Source organism: Phoxinus phoxinus (genome assembly GCF_949152265.1).
Source record: "Phoxinus phoxinus genome assembly, chromosome: 24".
NCBI lineage: Eukaryota > Metazoa > Chordata > Actinopteri > Cypriniformes > Leuciscidae > Phoxinus > Phoxinus phoxinus.
In genome coordinates, this window is record NC_136899.1 from 16,038,132 (window position 1) to 16,052,875 (window position 14,744).

Sequence of the window (14,744 nt, forward strand, 5' to 3'; positions counted from 1 at the left end):
TAATGCAAATTCTTCAAAAAACTGAATGGCAGTATCACTGTATAAATAACAATTTTTGCATCTCATTTATATTACAGATGAATGCTTAGCACTGACATATATGTTAAACTTAATATTTTTTGTATCGTTTGTGTTTTTTTAAAATGTATTTTGTTTAATGTGTTTATATTTTGGACGCTGCATTGTTTCTTTGTATGCTTTCTTTTTATTTGCCCGATGTCTTATTGTACAGCACTTGTAGTGCACATCTGTTGCTTTTAAATAAATGTTGACTTGACTTTGACTTTAATTTGTGTTATTGATTTATTTTAGATGCTCACGAACAGAGAGAGTTGAAAGGCACTGTAAAAAGTAAATGCAGACCCAGTACTCTTAAAGCCCATCCACACCTAGAAAAATAACTATAATGGTTAACTTTATTAGCGTCCGAACCCAATGAACGATAAGCTGTTCATTCTAAGCATGTACTGCAGTTTTTGTTCGTCTGCCACTTTAAATGCTGGCGCTCTTTAAAGCTGAATAATCTGATTGTCTGTCAATGTATTTATCATTCATTAGCTGGAAAAAAAAGACTTTATCTTTACCTTACTGGTAAGTAATTCAGCCCCTGTTATACTCAATACAGTTTCATGTGACAGTCTTTATCTCTATTAAGTGGACAAATGGGGAAACATTCTTTTTTATTATTTGTTCAACATCTACATATCAGAAATAAATAAACACCACAACAATAATAACAATAACACAGGTAACAAGGTAAACAGAATATAATTATTAACATAACATTAATTATTAAGTAATTTAGCAGAAAATATAGCAAAATAGGTAGGCTACCAATAAGTTAATATTTACAGGATTCTTATTAAAAGATTTATACATGTACACATTGAGCAATATACAATATGCGCACAATATATACAAGGAGATGAGGTAATGTAGTGCAAATATGCATGGGGATGTAGTGACCGATGTAGGTGTAGTAAGGTATGTAAGGTATGAACCCTTGACTGCTGGAGGCCCCACAGAGCATCATGGATGGTCCCTGAGGCTGTGCAGGAACCACTACCAGGACAGGTGCTGCTGACGCTCTGGGTGGGATGTACGTGGCCACAGGGGGTTTAGGTTGAACGGGACGGTTCACAAGCTCTTCAACATCTATCCTGCAAAAATAAATCATACATGCGATGATGAGAATAATTCATGAGAAATAATGTGTATGACTATGAACAGCAGCTACGCTAATTATTTCCCATCTGCCTTTTTTGTTGTTATCTCGGGACGCCTGTCCCGAGATAACTCAAATAGAGTTCGTCAGCTCCAGTTATGTATCCAGCCTCTCATGGAGACTTCAGATGCCCCAACGCCTGTGATGAGACGACTCGACGCCTGTGAAGAGACGACCCAACGCCGGCGATATGTTATGCCCTAAATTTATGATTCACTAACTGTATTTTTGGATGTACATTTTTTAAATGCATTTTCTGTAAAGCTGCTATGAAACTATATGTATTGTGAAAAGCGCTATACAAATAAATTTTAATTGAATTGAATTGAATCAGGTGTGTCAGCTCCCAAGCATCTGCCAAACAGGGTGTAACCCCACCTAGACTCATACCTTTTTACAAAGTTGGCTGCAGACCTGTCATGCTCATGCAGAGCACCAACTGCAGTGCCAATCTTCAGCCTTGGGTCAGCTGGCACTGGGTGACGGTCACTGTTGTCTGCCCGTTCTAAAAGGAGCAGGGCCACGGCTTCCACTTCCTCCAGCCCAGAAAGATGCAGATGGCTCTGGGTCATCAGCACATCCTGCAGAACAGGACTGTCCTCCTCCTCCTCCTGTTCTGATTGAGTGAGGATGACATGTTTGTCACTGACAGTGTCCATAGGATCCTCCTCTGACTCTACACCCACGTCCACACCCTCATATGCCAGCTTGTCCTCACTTTGTTCAGCCGTCTCCTCTTCTTCACGGCTCTTCCTCAACTGCAAATATGTAATGTACTAATCTCCAGTGTGTCTAGGTAGTTACAACAACTAACAGTAGACTAATTAACACAACATGGCAATGCTGCAGTTCATTTGTTTCATATTATGTCAAATAAAAATGAAACTATATCATACATACTTGTCATGGATAGAATATGCATGATATTTATAGGTATTTGACCGCTTAGTATGCATGTATATTGTTATAATGCATGATTGTGTACCTTGCTGGGCATAGTAATCCCTTGCAGTGAAGCTGGTTGACTGGCACATGGCGTACTCTACTCTATGGAGCTCCTCCTCGTCTGGGTCCTTGTATACAGCAGGGTAGGGCTTTGGAGCGGCAAAGTTGGGCTCGAGGACATGCTCTTTACCGAAGAGCCCCTCAGCCTGCTGATTCAGGCGCTGAATCTGCCGCGGGTCCATACACCACGTCTGCCTGCCATGACCACCAGCAACCCGGAGTGATTAATGCGGCTGTTCCACTGCACAGCAAATGCAATCAGATACACCTGAAAGACATGACCATTCATGCATTATTGTACATCAGAAACTAATTTTGATTACAAAGTGGGCATCGCCCAGCAGCATGACATACAATTTGTCTTTTGTCCGCAATAGGCTATTTTGTGTGTGTGCATCTCATACACCCAGTTGATGCTATGTGAACAGCATAGAGCTCACACACGCACACGTTCGTCTGAAACGCAAAGGAGGAGGTGTTGCTGTAATTTATAGTAATATTTTCAAATCTAGTTTTAAATATAATTCTTTTGAAGTGTTGGTGGTTAATTTAAAAATATATAGTGTAAACGATAAATCACGTTTGAAAATTCTGCTGGCTACTGTATACAGGCCACCAGGGCACCATATTGACTTTATCAAAGAATTTGCGGACTTTCTATCAGAATTAGTATTGGCTGCAGATAAAGTACTAATTGTTGGTGATTTTAATATACACATAGATAATGAAAAAGATGGATTGGGATTGGCATTTAAAGACATTGTAAACTCAATTGGAGTTAGACAACACGTGTCAGGACCTACTCATTGCCGTAATCATACTCTAATACTATCACATGGAATAGATGTTGATGCTGTTGAAATACTGCAGCAGAGCGATGACATCTCAGATCATTATCAAGTCTCATGTAAATTACATTTAGCCAAGGCTGCAAAGCAGACTCCGTGTTATAAATATGTTAGACAAATCGGGACAAATCGCGTCCCTTATTGATTTGATACGGGACGCATCATCTTACTTGTAAATACGGGACGATTCCGTATTTTAAGGGACGGGTGGCAACCCTACTCACAACTGTGTTCCTTTCTAGAAAGAAATGATATCTGCGAGGATTTTCAGTCCGGATTTAGACCATACCATAGTACCGAGACAGCTCTTGTTAGGGTCACAAATGATTTGCTCTTATCATCCGATCGTGGTTGTATCTCTCTATTAGTATTACTTGATCTTAGTGCTGCATTTGACACCATTGACCACAACACCCTTTTAAATAGACTCGAACATTATGTTGGCATTAGTGGAATTGCACTAGCATGGTTCAAATCATACTTATCTAACCATAATCAGTTTGTAGCAGTAAATGAAGAGATGTCTAATCAATCACAAGTTCAGTATGGCGTACCACAAGGCTCAGAACTAGGACCGCTGCTGTTCACTCTGTATATGCTACCATTAGGAGATACCATTAGGAAACATTGAATTAGCTTTCACTGTTATGCCGACGATACTCAGCTGTATATTTCTTCAAAACCTAACGAAACCTACCAATTCACAAAATTAACGGAATGCATAGCTGATATAAAAAATTGGATGACTAGTAATTTCCTATTACTAAATTCTGAAAAAACAGAGATTCTAATCATTGGACAAACAACTTCCACACGTAATAACCTAGAGTACTGTCTAACACTTGATGGCTGCTCTCTTAAGTCTTCGTCGTCGGTTAGGAACCTGGGTGTGCTCTTTGATTCCAATCTTTCATTTGAAAGTCATGTGTCTAGTATCTGTAAAACCGCATTTTTCCATCTTAAAAATATATCTAAATTACGCCATATGCTCTCATTGACAAATGCGGAACATTTAGTTCATGCGTTCATGACCTCAAGGCTAGATTATTGTAATGCTCTACTGGGTGGTTGCCCTGCACGCTTAACAAACAAACTACAGCTAGTTCAAAACGCAGCAGCTCGAGTTCTTACCAGAACCAGGAAGTATGACTATATTAGCCCCGTTCTGTCAACACTGCATTCGCTGCCTATTAAACATTGTATAAATTTTTAAATATTGCTGATTACTTAAAGCACTAAATGGTTTAGCTCCGCAGTACTTGAGGGAGCTCTTAACGCATTATAGTCCTTCACGTCTATTGCGATCTCGAAATTCCGGCCAGTTAATAATACCTAGAATATCAAAATTGACTGCTGGCGGTGGATCCTTTTCCTATTTAGCTCCAAAACTTTGGAACAGTCTTCCTAACATTGTCCAGGAAGCAGACACACTCTGTCAGTTCAAATCTAGATTAAAGACACATCTCTTTGACCTAGCACATAATACATTATAGACTTTTATAACTCAATGTTAGGCTGCATAAATTAGGTCAGCCGGAACTGGGAACACTTCCCTTAAATCCTGATGTACTCGTTACATCATAAGAAGAATCGCATCTACGCTTATTTTAGTGTCTTAAATGCCGGATCCAGGCCGTATCCAGATCTGACGAACGACCTTCGCCTGGACCCGATGACAACGCAGTGCTGAAGTGCCAACTAGCCTCTCCCTATGGAGGATCCCTTTACTAGCCTACTCTACAGATAAAGCATTGTGGAAAATTCGAGTATCTACCCCGTAGTGATAAAATAAAATAAAATTCTGTATCAAATTTATAGGCAGGACAAGTAGTTTGTTTAGGCTTGGTTTGTAGGGAATTACAAACATGCGCACATATATTCAAACGCACATAACTATAGAATTAATTCTTGATGTGCACGTGAACGCCATCAGCGTTTCTCACAGGTTCGCGTTTAAAGTCTGTGTAGAGAGAACGTGTCGTCTTAGCGGCCCCTAATTTAATAACAAATGATCCTTTCGACGGAAGTGAATCAATCAAAACTAACATTAGCTGGAAAATAACAATAACAAGAACTGCTATAAAGCCAAAACAATCTGTTACCTTAAATTATACGTTTATCTCTGTAAAGCAGCTTTGAAACAATCTACATTGTTAAAAGCGCTATATACATTTCAATTTCAATTTATGAATGGATAGCCCCTTGAGATGCAACATCTCATTTTCAAGGGGGTCCAAATACACATAAACAATACAACAGAAAATAAAACAAAACAAAAAACAACAACAATCTAGTTACTATAGATTAGTAACTACACTTTAGTTACCTACACCTTTACCCCAAACCAAAGACACATCATAGCTCAGAAATGTTATGGCTATCTCAATAAGTAAATCACATTTAGCTCATTACACAATTGGAACCCATGATATAAGAAATTCAATGTAAAGAGGTGTCACATAAGACCACCAGAGATCGAATCCACAGGAGGTAAATCAATTAGACAGTTACATAAAACAAAAACAATTACAAGCAATACTATTAGTCCAACATCCGTAACATTCACACACATTGTTAAGATATTGAAATATAGATAACCTAAATCTGCGAAAAGATAAAATGGATCTCAAAGAAAGAGGGAGATTATTCCAATCAGCTTTATAATGAAAAGTTTTACGTCCAGCGGCTGAAAAGATTGCTGGTACAGTAAAGACGAGATATTGCATGACTCTAAGTGCACATAGAACTACGAGGAACCAAGAGTTCTTTCAGATTTGGAGGACAGTCAAAGTAGGCACATTTGAAAATAAAAATGAACCAATGGAAGTCAAGTCAAGTCAAGTCAAGAATATTTGTATAGCGCTTTTCACAATACAGATTGTATCAAAGCAGCTTCACAGTATTAAATTAAAATAATAATAAAACGTCCATGTTTGGTAATGCTAATCAATAGTAATATTGATTGATTCATTAAATTGAATATCCCCAACTGAGCAAGCCAAAGGCAACAGTGGCAAGGAAACGAAAAACTCCATCAGGTGACCTAATGGAGAAAAAAAAAAACTTGGGAGAACCCAGGCTCAGTCGGGGGCCAGTTCTCCTCTGGCGGTTATGAACTAGAGGCCGGATTTAACTGTAAGATTAAAACATTTATATGAATGCCTGGTTAAAGAGATGCGTCTTTAATCTAGTTTTGAACTGGGAGAGCGACTCTGAGCAACGAACAGTATCAGGAAGGCTATTCCAGAGTTTTGGAGCTAAATGTGAGAATGCTCTCCCTCCTTTGGTGGACTTAGATATCCTAGGTATAACCAAAAGCCTCGAATTTAGCGATCTTAAAGAGCGCGATGGATTATAGGGCGATAGAAGATCCGTTAAATAAACTGGAGCTAAGCCGTTTAGGGCTTTATAAGTCAGTAACAATACCTTATAATTAATACGGAACTTTATAGGTAACCAGTGTAGAGATGATAAGATCGGTGGTCTTCGGAAGTCTCTTCTTGAATTAAGCTGAAGCCAATTTAGTGATGCATACATTATGCAATGATGCGTTTTAAAAGGACACCTCAGGACAAATCTACATAGAGAGTTAAAAACAACATTAAGTGGCTTAAGAGCAGTGTCACTATGTAGATGATATCAGCATAGTCAATAATGGGCAATATCAACTGACAAATTAACATTTTCCTAAATTCTAATGTGAAACAATTAACAGATCTATAGAGTGTCCTGAGACAGCCATATATTCTTTTTGTGATATACTCAATGTGAGGTTTAAAGGTAAGCTCAGAATCAATCTACAAACCAAGGTATTTCAATTTTTCCAATTTCACCATGGAGGACCCATCCTCAAAAAACAGTTGCAAGTTAAGAGCACATGGCCGTCTGTGGCTCGTCCCAAACAACATACAACAGGATTTTTCCATATTCAACACTAAGTTGTTACTGTGAAGCCATTTTTGAGTCGTAATAAAATCAGCTTGTAACCTGTTCTGGATCCAGTGAATATCCGAGTCAGTCGTATAAATTATGGTATCATCAGCATAAAGATGCATCTTTCCGATGGAGCAAATGTGCGAAAACAAAAGAGGTCCTGGAGTGGAACCCCCTTATCAACCAATACATAATCAGACAGTGAACCTTTAAAAGCAACACATTGCCGTCTATTATGAAGATAAGAATGAAACCATAAAAGGCACTTTGATTCACACCTATCGCATAAAAAGGCTTGGGAAAGGTCAATAAAAATAGCACCAGTTAGCTGTCCCTTATCACATAAATGAAGATGACTTGACTTGACATGTGTCTATTAAAAATAGGTATATTGTGCCATCTAGTGTTTTATACTATGTATAAATGTGGTTGGATAAATATTTATTCGCTGGTAAACAATGTTTTAAACATTTCCATGTATTATACACACTGCATTTCCATGTATATTTAAATATAATCAAAGTTTACTTTCTGTCACAGTTAGGATTTTATTTTTATTTTTGTTTAAAATGTTCTCTGTCTCCCGCTGTCTGTCCTTCCCCTCCCCCTCACTCCACCTGTGTGTATGTGTGTGTGTGTTTGTGTGTGTGTGTGTGTGTGTGTGTGTGTGTGTGTTGTGTTTAAATGTTAAAATTAATTAAAATGAATGTGCTATGATGCACATTATAGTGATGTTTCCAAGCACATTTTTTCGCTTTAAATTATTTAGTTTTGGCTTGTTTATAGTTATTTTTTAATTCTTGTTCTTTTCTGAATATCATTAAATTTAAAGGATTTGTTCTGAAATATTTTGAGTGTATAATAAAATTAGAATAATTCTCTCGGTTTAGTGATTCCCTAGTTTTTTTTTTCATTCTTTTTTTTTCATTTTCCTAATCATGTTATGTGTCTAATAAATGTCTTAATCCTTTAATTTTTTTATATGTTTTATTATTAAAGTAAAGGCATAGAACCAGTTTATTTGTAGTGCATTGACAATAGTTTTATAAAATTAGATAATTAATTAAATTAATAAAAACACAATAACAAAATTACAAAAAACTAAATTAACTTGCTATATTTCAGATCAATATATTTGTTTTCCTTACATTTTTGATTAACTTCATTCTCATCTGAATTATAAATAATTTATTTCTGTATAAAATAATACTACCCCTAAAAAACACATTTGGTTTTTCTTTTTTAATCAATGCAGAATGTGTAACTTAAAAATAAACAGATTAGTGCTCTGTTTGAGGACAAGAAATTAAAACCAATGCAATATGATGAATGTCCAAAAGATGGCAGCGACAGACTGTTTTTAAATGGAGTTGGATAAATATTTTTTGCTTTTAAACTCTGTGTGTGTGTGTGTGTGTGTGTGTGTGTGTGTGTGTGTGTGTGTGTGTGTGTGTGTGTGTGTGTGTGTGTGTGTGTGTGTGTGTGTGTGTGTGTGTTTATACACAGTTTAAAAGCAAAAAATATTTATCCACACACACACACACACACACAGTTTTTAGATGTCCTCAAACTCTTTCTTAAACAAATTAAAATTTACATTTGTGAATATTAAATTTGGCAAGAAAAAGTATAAATTAATTACAAATTTAAAATGAGAAGGGTCTAATATCAGAGTATGTTTGGTTTATACAGAAGTTTGAATATAGATTGGCCTGCCAAAGTTACCTTTTAACAACGTTTGAAAAGTAAATCCAAAATACTTTTACAATTCACACAGTCCCAAAACACATGATTGTCTCTTCAAAATAATGACAAAAGGAGCACATGGGGTACAACTATTATTACATTTAGCAAGTTTATAGTTAACTGGGTAACAACTGTGAACAATGTTAATAAAGAATTCAACAATAATTTGGATTTCTTCACCACTAATACTAACCGTTTGATGACGCATTAGAGATACTGAAAGCTGATTGGCCTTGATGGTTATGTATGCGGAAATGGGCAAATTTAATTCATAAGATGAAGTCCGATTTATTCTCCCTTTTTCCACAGATTTTTAATAATAATACTGCTATGAAAGAATCTCATATTAAAGAAATGTAAACATTAAATTTGTAACTATTTAATAAATCAGATTTGACGTGTGCTCACGTGCTCTGCTCTGCTCATATGTGTGTGCGTGTGAGCATATGAGTGATTCGAATTTGTAGTTGCTATAGCGACGGTTGTTATGAATTCTGCATTTATATTTACACTTAAAACGATCGCAGTCTGTCTGTTGTTGGTTGAGAGACGAGGCGAACTTACAGACTTTTGCAGAGAATTTTCTGAGCAAATCTTGCGAATTTGAAGCTGATTTCTGAGAGGAGACTTTTATTCTAGAAGGACATCGGAGGATATATCCTTTAGCCTATATAGAGATATATTTTTTAAATAATATTTTTTAATTTTTGCGTCATTTAATTTCTGAGAATACTTTTCATTTGATTGATGTTTTCTTATTTTAGAAGGAGTTATTTAATTGTTTATTTTTAGGGGAGTATTTCTGAGGTGATTTATATTTTATTGTATTGTATTTTGTGTTGTATTTTGTATTGTTTTTATTGCAGTTTGGAGGAGGATGTCCATGGCTCACATGATGGGTGAAAGAGGAGGTGAGTGCTTCAGTTTTTCATTTAGGTTTATCCATGATATGATGCTGTACAATGACTGACTACATTAATGTGAAGAACCCATTTGATCACATTTATTTGATTCCTTGCATGTGAAATAAACTTTTGTATTGAACTGAAGTAAAATGTTGTACTGACATTGATTATTATTATTATAGCATTACTAACTATGTGATGTGTGAAACATTCCATCCTTAGGCCGCTCCAGATCCAGGAGAGCCGCTTTCTCTCAGACGGCTGGTCAGGAGGTTTGGGGACCCGGTTATGATGACCGTGATCAGGATCCGACCCAGACACAGAGCCAGGATCTTCCTGGATATTTAACATCTCTGTCTTCTGAGTTTTCTGTGTCCACAGGTCAGGCTCACGGGACGAGGGCGAAGCAGAGGCCAGATGATGGACGCCAGGCTCACGGGACGAGGGCGAAGCAGAGGCCAGATGATGGACGCCAGGCTCACGGGACGAGGGCGAAGCAGAGGCCAGATGATGGACGTCAGGCTCACGGGACGAGGGCGAAGCAGAGGCCAGATGATGGACGTCCGTCCACTTCATATGAACACTCTCGCAGAGGTCAGAATAGGTTTTTAATAAAGAAGTAATGGCTAAGTTTCTATTTCTATTTTCAATGGCTGATTTGTCATTCTACTAATACTAATACTCTAATGAGAGTTAGTAGACATGTAGGTGCAATGTTACTTATAGACAACCGAATGTGTTAAAAGGAAATAAAGTGAAACCAAAGTAACAATTGATGTGACCACTGACATTGATTATTAATATTATAAAAAATAAAACAAAAACAGCTTTTGATGTCTGAAATGTTCCATCCTCAGGCCGCTCCAGATCCTGGAGAACGGCTTCCACAGATTCTTCTCCGGGCATCACGTCATCCTCAGCTTGGTCCCTCTCTGAGGCCCACGTGGAGAGGAGGTGTAGAGAGTCGTTGAGTCTGAGCAGCCGAGGCTCGTACAGCGTCGAGTGGAGGTGGAGTGGCGATGGATCGGAGAGCTTGTCCGGGTCCGTCAGCCTCGAAGGGTTTCTGTGTCCTCCGCTGCCGGGTCAAGTTCCTGTCGAGTCAACAGAGACTTCAACTGGCCGAACTGCTCAGGGTGCCGTGGAGGATTCTCCAGTGAACAAGAGCTCAACAGGTGACACTGAAATAAGGCTGGGCAGTGTAAAGTCTACAGATAGAGATTTTGCTATTTCATGCATTACTGACTCAAGGTTTTAACATGTTAATGTCCGGTCACATTTACTGTTGCTCAGCAAAATTTCGCTGAAATATTCTTTCTGATTTCTTTGTGTAAAGAAAACACTTTATTTTGATGGTCCCTTTTGAAAAATTATGTTGACTTTACGTAACTTTGCAACTACATGTCAACTTATTCTAACTCTAACCTTACCAGTCTACTAATACTCTACTAATACTCTAATGAGAGTTAGTAGACATGTAGGTGCAGAGTTACTTATAGACAACAACAACAAAGGGACCATCAAAATAAAGTGAAATAATTTTTTTTAGGAATATTTCAATTGAACGTTTAACTAACATTTTCAAAACATTCCGAGAACATTCAAAAGTAACGTTCCCATAATGCAAAATTATAAAATATAATGTTCCTTTAACCAAGAAAATCATTTAGAATTGTGTGGATAGCGTGAAACATTCCCATTACTTTAGATTTGTATCATTACAGAATTTAACAGTAAAATGTAAGTTATGTCATAATATCATTGCTTAATTTGACGTCAGAGATGTGTCTAATAGTTGTTTTCAATTGTTTTTTCTTCATTTTAGAAAAAGCTCCAGTACGTAGGAAGAGGAAAATACCTGGTTGTCTCCGCAGGTTCTGGAAGGCTATCAAGTGTGTTTTCTGCTGCTGTTCCTGTAGTGCTGTGAATGTTGTGGAGCCTTTCGTTCCTCCAGCAGATCCTGATCCTGAACCATCATCCCCTGCTCCAGATCACTCCGGCGTCGAGCCAAATAATGGTAAATCATTATCTCTCCAACATTATTTTAAACAGTATTATCTTGTTTTCCACTCAAAATAAGGCTTGCTTTTAGAGAATATTAATATTATTTCCCCCATTATAATATTATTTTCTCAACCAGGACGTTTTATTTTTTAAATAAAACAATGGATCTAGCAAGCTAATAATTGTCTCATATTTTTCTGTTTGTTTTTCAGAGTCCTTTGAGTCTCTCTATAACGTGGAAAAGATGATTGGATCCGGAGGATTTGGCAGGGTGTTCCTGGGAACACGCAAATTTGATGGCAAAAAGGTAAATCTTACTGAATTGTACAAACATTTTGCTCTTGCAAAACACATTTAAAACAATTAACAGATAGTTTAATACTTAGAAGGTCAGGCGCTTGAATACTGTCACTGTTATTGAAACTTTTGGTTTTTTTTGCAGGTTGCCATCAAGCGGATGCGCAAGATTGACAACGATCGTTATCTTAATATTGTAAGTTGGACAAAACCTGAATGTGTATTGAGTTGTTTAAGTGCAGATTACTGTAGTCAATACACCCGTAGGAAGCATTAGGTGTAAATGTGATCAATATAAGCCTAGAGGCACCAAATAACTTTGAGCTGGAAAGGCTCTTTTGAACGCATCTAAAAATATGAAAGAAAAGTACATTTCAAAATGATATGTTTTCTTCAGATTTTTACCCAGCTAACCTTCTGTCTACTACTTCTCTCTAGCCTGGACATCCCGAACCTCTCGTTACAGAAGTGGCGCTGCTGATGATGATGAGGCGAGAACCCATAAGCCCCTTCGTCATACAACTGTACGAGTGGTTTGAACATCCTAGAGAATTCACTCTGGTTATGGAGTATCCTGAACCCTGCGAGAGCTTGCTGGACTTCATGACTCGTAATCAACAAGTGTATGAACCAACAGCACGGTCCATCATGAGACAGGCTGTGCTGGCAGTGCAACACTGCATCCATCGTGGTGTTTTCCATAATGACACTCATCCGCAGAATTTCCTGTTGAAGAAAGACTCGGCACAGCTCAAGCTGATAGACTTTGGCTGCGGTCAGCTATTTAGCAGCGATGGCTACGACAGCAAAATATACATTGGTGAGCATTCTGGGAGTGTGGAAACCTGAATGTAGTGACTTACTAATTATTTGCTTTAAAAAAAAAGCTCAACAATGTGCAAATGTCTTTCTCTCAGGAATACAGGATCACATCCCACCTGAAGTCTTGACAGAACCTCGATTCCACGCCGTCCCAGCAAATGTCTGGTCTCTAGGAGTGTTGCTGTACAAGATGGTGAACGCATGTCATCCTTTTCACAACAGAAGAGAAATCACACAAGCCAAAGTTACATTTCATAACTCCAACTTATCCAAAGGTGAGTGAATAATATTGATTACATTGATAAACACACACATAAAGCAAAGGCTTTGTACAGAAACAGTTAAAGGTGAAGTATGTACGATTTTTTATATATGGCTCAACGTATAGCGAGAGTTTGGGGCGAGAGCCACGGGAAAAGAAATGCAGCTTTAGTTACAGAAGTGAAAGCCAAAATTCACTGCATTCATACCTTCAAAGATTAAACAGGTCATGAACACGTCAAAGTGAACAGAGCATTGTGATGCAGAAAGGCACATTTTCATAAAGGCAAATGCAACACAGCTAAAAGTATTCCTAATATGTATTTTAAATATGCTTTATTTTGTCATTTATTCCACTCGCTGCCACTAGTGTCGCAGAAACGACATACTTCACTTTTACTTTTTAAAGATAAGGAGCATTTTACAGTATATTAATCATGTTTTAGATGCTGTTTTCATAGATGCCAGGTCACATAGTCATGACTAACCAGCTCTCTCCTTATTAAAATGTGTACAGAGTGCAGGGATCTGATTAGCCAGTGCCTATCCCGGGATCCAGCTAAACGCCCGACGTTAGAGCAGATGTTACAACATAGATGGATTAGTAGAGATCTACAGTAGATTGGAGAAGTTCAGGAGATTCACTCGATCAGTTTCAGGTGTGAGGAAGTGTAACAGAGTAGGATTATATCTTTTGTCTTCAATTCTGGATTATTTGTAGTGAGATTTTCAAATGTGTGTTCATTGTAATGTTATTTTTATAATCAAGACAAGTCACCTTCATTTATAGAGCGCTTTATACTATATAGATTGTTTTACAGCGGCTTCATGTAGTAAACAGGAAAATAACAGAATCAGGGATGCAAACAGAATTCAATTCTGTTCTAGCTCTAAAAAAATCATTCATGAGTTGACTTGTTCATATAATCTTTGTGTTGGATAGGAAATAACATGCTTGCTGAGAGCTTGAGCTCGAGACTTGACCCGAAGCCTGAAGTCCAACACCAACCTGACAGAAACTCAGAGCCTGTCCACGTCTGAGCAAGAACATGAGAGACTGCAAGACTGGAAAGAAGTCATCAAGTCATCACAGGCACATTTGCTTTGTTTCAAAAGACAAGCTATCTTTATTTATATAGCAACGTATTTATGACCAATTTGTATATATGACCGCTCTGTATACGGGTCAAAGACGAGACTTCACCATTTCGTGTCCGCATCAAATTAAATTAACAAAAGTAATTTTAGATACATAAAAACCCTGTTAAATGCAAGTAAAGTGTCTACCTTAAAGGTGACATATTATGCCCCTTTTCACAAGATGTAATATAAATTTATGGTGTCCCCAGAATGTGTCTGAAATTTCAGCTCAAAATACCCCCGGATCATTTATTATAGTTTGTCAAATTTGCCCCATTTGAGTGTGAGTAAAAACGTGGCGTTATTTTGTGTGTGTCCCTTTAAATGCAAATGAGCTTCTGCTCCGCCTCCGTTCAGAAGAGGGCTGATCCTTTACACGAGCTTCACACACTATACATACAGTCGGCATCTAGACATAGTTGGGTCTGGCGTGGCGAGGGTGGAGTCGGCGGGGGGGAAACACAGCGAACATCGTGTGTATTTGAATGACAAAAATCTCGTATTGCGAGTCATTGACTCCTGCCGACCGACAACTGTACATTACAAAATTAACTGCCATAG

The 14,744-nt window shown here is 37.7% G+C and overlaps 1 protein-coding gene across 1 annotated transcript; it reads left to right on the forward strand.

Moving 5' to 3' along the window:
- The first annotated feature begins 5,537 nt into the window (after positions 1-5,537).
- LOC306992245 (uncharacterized protein) lies at positions 5,538-14,622 on the forward strand. The gene is made up of 11 exons (XM_079600920.1): positions 5,538-5,568; positions 9,624-9,668; positions 9,885-10,256; positions 10,520-10,834; positions 11,485-11,676; positions 11,876-11,970; positions 12,106-12,156; positions 12,399-12,780; positions 12,878-13,057; positions 13,561-13,702; positions 13,987-14,622. Exons 2-10 carry the CDS (start codon positions 9,635-9,637, stop codon positions 13,662-13,664), a joined length of 1,725 nt encoding a protein of 574 aa, XP_079457046.1. The 5' UTR covers positions 5,538-5,568; positions 9,624-9,634; the 3' UTR covers positions 13,665-13,702; positions 13,987-14,622.
- The last annotated feature ends 122 nt before the right edge of the window (positions 14,623-14,744 follow it).

What these genes read in the sequence shown, in the direction of transcription:
- LOC306992245 (XM_079600920.1), top strand. Translation starts at nt 9,635, where the DNA reads ATGTCCATGGCTCACATGATGGGTGAAAGAGGAG. An exon ending in ATATGAACACTCTCGCAGAG is followed by an intron (nt 10,257 to 10,519) that starts GTCAGAATAGGT and finishes TTCCATCCTCAG; the next exon opens with GCCGCTCCAGATCCTGGAGA. An exon ending in CGACAGCAAAATATACATTG is followed by an intron (nt 12,781 to 12,877) that starts GTGAGCATTCTG and finishes TCTTTCTCTCAG; the next exon opens with GAATACAGGATCACATCCCA.